This window comes from Canis lupus, chromosome 30, assembly GCF_048164855.1.
Source record: "Canis lupus baileyi chromosome 30, mCanLup2.hap1, whole genome shotgun sequence".
NCBI lineage: Eukaryota > Metazoa > Chordata > Mammalia > Carnivora > Canidae > Canis > Canis lupus.
The window spans coordinates 25,283,155-25,291,766 of NC_132867.1; the positions used below are offsets into that span (position 1 = coordinate 25,283,155).

At 34.8% G+C, this 8,612-nt stretch overlaps 1 protein-coding gene across 12 annotated transcripts in view; it reads left to right on the forward strand.

Moving 5' to 3' along the window:
• GABPA (GA binding protein transcription factor subunit alpha) overlaps window positions 1-8,612 on the forward strand; it is a 36,209-nt gene that overhangs the window by 5,740 nt on the left and 21,857 nt on the right. For 11 of the 12 annotated variants that reach the window (XM_072806625.1, XM_072806621.1, XM_072806624.1 and 8 more), the window contains 3 exons: window positions 1,559-1,661; window positions 4,506-4,650; window positions 8,174-8,258. In XM_072806625.1, coding sequence (XP_072662726.1) covers window positions 1,585-1,661; window positions 4,506-4,650; window positions 8,174-8,258 — 307 coding nt within the window. In that variant the 5' untranslated portion in view covers window positions 1,559-1,584. Of the gene's footprint in view, window positions 1-1,265; window positions 1,414-1,558; window positions 1,662-4,505; window positions 4,651-8,173; window positions 8,259-8,612 lie in introns of those variants that run through there. The other variant, XM_072806631.1, reaches the window with a different exon arrangement.

Here is an 8,612-nt window from a genome sequence, read left to right on the forward strand (position 1 = left end):
AGTAGATGCCAGGCAGACCCGCTAGGAAGAGCAAAGAAAGGCTGGGGGGCAGGAACATACAAGGACAAACAAGGACACTAGTGTAGGAGCCAGAGGCAGTAGTTAGAGGGGTGGGGATGGAGGTAGACCTTGTAGAGCCTTGCTGGCCACCACAAAGTCTTTAGGTTTTACGGTAACTGATCTTAGTCAAAGGAGCGCTATGCTGTGACTTCAGTTTTCAAAAGGATTGCGCTGGCTGTTGTATTGACTGGGAATGGACCCTAGTGGGGACAACGGCACAGCAACAGGGAAACCTGTTAGCTGGGACTGTGGCAGCATCCCAGGTTAGAGACTGTGGCGGTTCTTGCACTCGTGTTGTGTTTGCGATATAGAGCCCATCTTTGAATAAACTGTGGTTCAGCCTCACCTAGAATGTGTACTTAGGTTGTTGCACCTAAAGTGTAACACGGAGCCATGTGCAGCCAAGCCTCACTTAGCCTCTGGATAGTTTTCATATGAGAGTGGACTCAAAATAAGATAGTTCTGTTGTAAAGATTATAAAGCATTTTAATGCTTGTGCTAGGTGCTCAGTAAATATTATTATTATTATTATTAATTATTAGAATGGATATCTGAAGTCTTCATTTCATCAAATCTTGTAAGTGGGAGACTCCTTTGATTATAATAGAATACAATACCAGATTTATTTAGAGGATAATGTCCTTATAAGTCAAAGAGTCAGAAGCACGTAAAAGTGCCTTCTTAGATGTAATAGTAAACTTAGAAAATTCTGCTCTGGACTGAGACTGTACATATGGAGTCCAAAGACAATTTCATTGGCGACAGTGAGAAATAACAACCTGGAACTTAAAAGCATGAAGACCTCAGAAATGGCCACAAAGAAATGCAAATATACACAGCTATTTTTTGCATTACTTAGCACTTTAAAAATTACAATGATTTTGTATTAATGGTAGTTTAAAGCAGCAGGTAATTTTACATAGGAGAATCAAAAATCAGTGGTTTAAAATACATAAAACCACATCCAAAAAATAAAAAAATTCTAATATATAATTGGCAATATTGTGCATATCTGTAATGATTCGTTACTTTATTTTGCTGTTTTAGAATATTGTACTGGCCTTTATAAGATGTCATTTATAACACAAATACTGGCTATGATTAATTTCTGTCACTATCATTACAATGCTTAGTATATTTTGCTACTAAAGTACAGCTTTTAGCTGAACAACTATAATTTGTCTCCATGTTAATTTTTAAGGTGCAGGTTTGAATCCATTATTAAGACCGGGATGCTGTATAATAGTGACATACCTTTCACTTAATTTTGAAGTAACTTGAAATAGCATATAGACTAAGTTTGGGCCAAGAAACATCCCAGTAAATAACCGTGGAACGATGAAGTCATGTCAGGTTCATATAAATCTCATTTGTGGATTTTCTTTTATATGTGAAGATCACTTCCTCTTCTGCTTTTATTTAAATTGGATTTCTGCTTTTTATATAGCATTTCTTTTATGGAGATCATTTCAAAATGTCAAGTTTTAACTCTTTGCAGGACTGAGCTTTTGAAATACTCCAACCATGACTAAAAGAGAAGCAGAGGAGCTGATAGAAATTGAGATTGATGGGACAGAGAAACCAGAGTGCACAGAAGAAAGGTTGGTTTTTTTCTGAATTTACTACTTTTTATAATTATCAGTGTATCTACTTAAAACTAAGAATCAGGCCATAGTTTTCAGGAGACACTCCCCCCCCCCTTTTTTTTTGTAACTCACCTCAGCATTTTGGGGGATAATGTATTGCTTTTTTACCTTTGACTTAATTGCTTTGTAGCTGGGAGGGAAAGACAGTTTTAAACTAATGGTAGTAATAGTGATGAAACAAGTGATTGTACTAGTTTCTTTCCCCTAGGGCACTCTTTGATTCTTTGTTCTTTCCTCAATGTTGGTTATTTTTATTCCAGAAAGAGTTTAATTCATAACCTGAAATAATGTAATAGACATCTATAAGTTAACTGCTATAAACTAGGAACTGTCGGGAGTATATGAATGAGTACCACAGTGAGACAAATACAATGTGGCCTGCTATTGTAGAGGCCATGTTGAATTTGAGGAGACATACAGGTATATGGATCGTTATGTGCACGGTACTAAGTATATACTGCAGTGAAAGGTGTTAGTTTTTGGAATAGTAATGGAATATTACTCCATTAAGGAGGTAGAACAGGGGTAATGAGTTCAGAATCCAGGGACACAGTCTGGGTCAAAATAGAGATTTGAGAGTCAAGAAGAGTTTGAGGAAGATGATGGCTAAGGGTCCCTACATTTCTCTATAAGTCAGGAGATGAGATAATATGTTGAAAGTAAAAGGAACTAAAGAGTAGTTAGAGGACTTCTATGGAATGGTGAAGGTCTAGAACTTCTCTGTGTTGAATAGACAAAATTACTAAGATTGACAGGACTGCTAAGTGTTGAGTGGAGCTGAGATTTAAAACCTTAAATTTTTAATAGAGCTTTTCAACATATTTGAGTATGCTATTTTCTCCTCCCAACTATTGGATACATACATGTATGTGTGGATATGTGTTTATACATACATATGTGCATATATTTATTTTTATGTATACACACACAAATGGCCCACATAACCTAAGGTGTTTGCTCTTTGGCCCTCTACAAAAAAATCTTTGCAGATGTCTCATAAAAGAAATTGATAGTTACTATGTTGACCTTGGGAATAGCTGTAAAGAAGCTATGAAAAGAAGTTGTCGTTATGAAGCTGTACTACATAGATGGTCAGGAATTTAGGGCCAGTGATAGGAGATCATCTGCTTTTTCATGAGAAATTCAGATTTTTGCATGAAGTTGCCCAAGGTTTAAATAGTGGCAACAAAATAAAAGTTTTTTAACTGTTGAGCTCACATAAAGTAAGTTTTTACAGATCTATCTTCAAAAGACATTTCTTTTAAAGAATGATTGTTACAGGGGCAGCCCATGGCTCAGCGGTTTAGCACCGCCTTCAGCCCAGGGCGTGATCCTGGAGACCTGGGATCGAGTCCCGTGTCAGGCTCCCTGCATGGAGCCTGCTTCTCCCTCTGCCTCTGTCCCTCTCTCTCTCTCTCTCTCTCTCTCTTTCATGAACCAATAAATAAAATCTTTACGAAAAAAAAAATGATTGTTACAGAAAAAAAACAAATTATAACCTACTGGGCTATAGCTAAAGAATTTGGTAGAAATGCTTAACTGAAATACCCAATTATTTTACCGTAACAAAAATAATAGTAACAATTTACTATTATTTAAAAATCTTTGTTTTTATTTTATTTTTTTTAAGATTTTATTTATTTATTCATCAGAGAGAGAGAGGCAGGCAAAGACACAGGCAGAGGGAGAAGCAGGCTCCATGCAGGGAGTGTGAAGTGGGACTCAATCCCAGGTCTCCAGGATCACGCCCCGGGCCAAAGGCGGCGCTAAACCCACTGAACCACTTGGGCTGCCCTAATCTTTGTTTTTAATCATGAATGGTCTATTATAAACTTTTAAAGTATTAGAAAAAGTTTAGGCTATATACATTTATTGAATTTCACATATATCGCATTATATTTGGAATTTATGTGAAAACGGAACTTGACAAATTTTTAAAGACACAATGCTGTTTTTTGACTACAAATGAGCTTTAAATCATATTAAAAGTAAACGTGCTGTGAATCTTAATTGAATTCCAGATTCACCAATTTAGCAGATACTATTTGGTGTCTGTCTTCTCTTTGACTCCGTATAAGGATTTGAAAAAAATATGTAAAATTATTTGCCAAAGATTTTACGCTTAAGGAATTTATGATTTCATAGAATTCAAAGTATGAAATAACAATACAAAAGAGTCTCTGAGAGTTTCAAAGCAGGAATATGATTTTTTTTAATGTTGAACTGTATTGATTATAACCAGTAGTTCTCAGATTATATTAAATTGTAAGTATTTTATATAACTTACTTTCATACCTCATTATTTGTGTCGGGAAAGGAAATTGATTAGTAGAGATGGTATACAAATTTTGAGGAGATTTGTATATTCCATTCTGGGCCTAAAATTTTTAAAAATAACTTGAAAATGTATCATTTACATTTCCCTTTAAATATTGTATATGCATTATTGATAGGCATATATAAATGTGTGTGTATGTATGTATACATATTGATAGGCATATATAAACGTGTGTATGTTTATGTATGTATATATATGTGTGTGTGTGTATATATATATATATATATATATATATATATAGATCTATTTGTAAGGGTGCTTTAAATTTCAAGCTTGCATTTCTCTGCAATGTAGTGTTCGGTTTGGCAATACCAGTTGGTGTTAGGCCTACCACTATGAATGGTGTCTATGCAGAAATGAGTTTCAAAGACCAGAAATGTGTATTGAATTTTGGTTTCAGCATATTGTTACTTTAATGCCCAAGGTACAAATAATTAACTATTATGTCCTTTAACATTTAGTATTGTTGAACAAACCTACACCCCAGCTGAATGTGTAAGCCAGGCTATAGACATCAATGAGCCAATAGGCAATTTAAAGAAACTGCTAGAACCAAGACTACAGTGTTCTTTGGATGCTCATGAAATTTGCCTGCAAGATATCCAGGTAATATTTTTTTCTTTGGAGATTTATATTTCAGCATTTAAGTCTGCCTTAGAAATTTTTTTTTTTTAAGATTTTATTTTTTAGGTAATCTCTATACCCAATGTAAGGCTCAAACTTACAACCCCCGGGCAAGAGTCACATGCTCTACCAACGGAGCCAGCCAGGCACCCTGAAATATTTTTTGTTAGCCTTTTACCTTTATAGCTGTAGTCTTTATAACTAAATTAGACCTGTATTACAATATTTAAGCATTTAAAAATAAAAGTTCTTGCAGTAAAATTTCCTCTATTTAAAATTGTATTTAAAAGATTGAGTATTACCGGCACCTGGGTGACTCAGTGAGCTAAGCATCTGAATCTTGAGCTTAGCATCACAAGTTCAAGCCCCACATCCAGCTCCATATTGGGTGTGTAGCCTGCTTTAAGAAAAAAAAATCTTGAGTACTAAATCAAACATTTGCTTTCTACTTTAACAAATATGAAATAAGTTTAAATAAGTGTGAATCAGTGCCTAAACATAAAGTAATGAGAAACATACTGACCTTGGAACCTGGATGAAGTGTGTCCTCCTCATACTCTGTTTCTAACTAGGTTTTAGCTTCTTGTGTATTAATTTCCTCATCTTTAAAAGGAGAAAAGTTGACTAAATGATTTTTACATTCCCTTCCATTTTTATTTGCTCTAGTAATGAATTTTGGATAAGAAATTAAACACCAGCGTTTATATTCCTTGGGAGTTTATTGCCGTAGGATTTTACCTGTGGTAGTATTTTAATAATATATGATGTTTACAGCATATTCATAGTCCTGTTTTATTTTTGGTATTCTCTGAAGAAAAGTAATGTTTTCATGTATAAAGGGTTGTAACTTAGGATTACTCAGATAGTTTCTCTAGACCTTCCTTGAACGTATAAGTGTTAGAGTTTTATACTGTTTTATGCTAATTTATACAAATACATAGTGTATCCTCTTTTGAATTGTTTGGTTTATCTTACTCTTTACTTCTCCCTTTGCCTGTCTTGTCATATGGCTATTCCATATGTTGTAGGACTTTTTGCCTTTTTTTAAAAAAAATTCAAATCATCATATATCTATTATTTTCAAATAGGATTTTGATGTAGAATAAATTGAAATGTTTTAATGAAATTTGTGTGTTTCAGTTGCCACTCAACCATGCATTTATCTTTTCAGTAAGTCTAGTAATGTTGGGTGTGGTGCAGGCGAGGATGTTCTAGAATTAGAGAATGTATGTGGGTCTAATATTATAATTTTAGGATTTAAAGCTTTTCTCTCAGGGAGAGAATAAATTAATCTTTTTTGGAAGGTATTTAGTGTATTAATATTAAATGTGAAATACCTAGAAGTTCACCTCAATAAATTATTCTTACAGAAATCGTCACCTCGGTAAGCAAAGTTGTACATCTGAGCTGTTAATTGTATGGTTGTGCTGAAACTGAAAATAACTCAAATGTTCCAAAACCAGGGAATTAGAGAAATAACTTCTGTAGATTGGTATCTAAGGCAGCCATGACAAATTGGTTAACTGGAGCTGCCTGAGCAGTTTATCCTGAATGAATAAATAATTGCAGAACATTTTTACATTTATTTCATTTCATATTCACATTAGTCTTTGAAATCAGCATATTCTTAATTACTTTCTGCAGATGTAGAAACAGATTTAAAGGAGTTAAATAATTTGCCCAATGCATAGCTATAAAGAGGTACTTGGGAATTTGAACCTAGGCCTGTGTGACTTCAAAGTTTCACTCGTTTGAGGCAAACTTTTAAGAAACTTAACTCAGAATCCCTGGGCTTCACCTGATAGTCTCATATGTAAAGAAGGGAAATTTGGACTTGATCTCTTCTTTTTGCCTTTCAGCTCTAACTTCTGTTGCCTTTCTTAGCATACTTGCTCTACCCAAAATGAAAGTATTACTTGCAAAGTACCCAACACATCATAAGTTCTCCATAAACATTTAGTTACATAAATGGAAATTCACATAATTCATTGTATCATGGAATTCCAAGCTAGCCTAGGACCTAAGGCATTTTGCATTCCTTCCTGTCTCCCTTCCTCTCCTCATAAAGAATGTGAGATTAGCAGTTTCTCTTCTTCATGTCAACTAACCACATGCACCTGGAGTCAGAATGCTTGCTGCTTGTGGTGAAGCTTCTGTATTTTCAGATTAATGCTGACTGGAAAGCCAATGGAAAGTAGCAGGGTTGTGCTAATTTGAGGAGTATGTGCACTAGCTGGTATATTCATTACTACCTGAGAGTTCATGTTCAGAGTTCCACATGCTGTAGCTTCTAGTAGATCATACCAGTGTGTACTGTGGAGAGGAGAAACCAGGTTTGTTTTTTTTTTTAATTTATTTATTTATTTGAAAGAGAGATTGTTCGTGAGAGAGAGCACAAGCACAAGTACGAGTGGGGACAGGGACAGAGGGATAAGCAGGCGCCCCACTGAGCAGAGAGCCCAACATGGGGCTTTATCCCAGGACCCTGGGATCATTACCTGAGCCGAAGGCAGATACCCAATGATTGAGCCATCCAGACACCCCAATAAATCTTGATATTAGGAGAGTTCTTAACCAAGCATTAGGCAGAGACTTCTTTTAAGGATTAAAACTGCCATGTCTTTCTGCAGGATTACACAGTTTGTCTTATCCCTGTTTGTGTTAGACTTAAAATCATTTAGGATTTTAGGTTGTTTATGGCTTTTTTGATACTAGAAAACATATTTGTACCATGACTACAGTATTGACTGAATTCTTGGGAATGGGAGTGGGAAGAGCTTTGTACCTCCAGCTGCATGGAATGCAGACACACAGATATATACATTATTCAAGATAATTGCAGTACAGGTCTACTTTTAAAATGATGACAGTGTCTGGAAGTCTGAGTTACTTTTTATCATCGGGTTGCCATTGTGTGAAGTGCATTCACTGTAAGGAGGTAAGATGGATAAAAGCACTAATACTGAAAGGGTATAGAATTATGATTGAAGATATTAAAGCTAGATCAGATAGTAAGGTCATAAATCCTTTAACTTTATTAACTTCATTACAAGAAGTTTAGAGTTAACCTGGATCTTAAATGTGTGGCATTGGTTATAATGGGGACATGGCAAAAATTATGTTAATAGATTCATATAAATCTCCCTGTTAATTAAACATCCTTGCTTATTCATGACAGATAAATTAAATTATCTTCTGCTTAAAATATACTTACAGGATAATCAGTTGCCTTTTGGCATTACTTAAAATCCTAAACTAGACTCCAGAGCTGGAGAAGACCACCACCTCAAATTTGGTTAATTTATGTTGTCCTTAATTACTACCATAACGGTTAAAATATGTTTAATTTTGGCAAAGAATTACATGATATGGCAACTTGGATAATTAGATGTGTTCTTATAATTTTGTTAGTATGCCTCAGTAATTAAAGTCCTGTTTGGTACATCCGTTTATATTAAACCTGATGACTGAACCAAAGTAATCTTAATTATTTTCTCATGTTTAGCTGGATCCAGAACGAAGTTTATTTGACCAAGGAGTAAAGACAGATGGAACTGTACAACTTAGTGTACAGGTAATTTCTTACCAAGGTAAGCTACTTTTATAACTACTTAAAAGTCTTAAGTCACATTTTTTTTAAATATGGGAGAACTCAGTTTTACAAGTTTTGGGTATTTTGGATGGTTGTCCAAATTACTTAATGTGATTTTGTAGCCAAATATTCATGCTTTTGGTTTAATTATATCTGTCAGGGTGAAGCAGAGATAGTATAACATATTCTTTTTTTTTTTTTTTTTTTTTTGTATGACATATTCTACCTATTTTTCTCAGGGAAGGATATATTGTAAGGTAAAGAGAACTGGAAGAATGGGTTCTGGTTGACTTTCTCAGAACACCTTAGCAACACTGCAGAACTGGATTGCCAAAGAAGCTGCTGCCCTTCC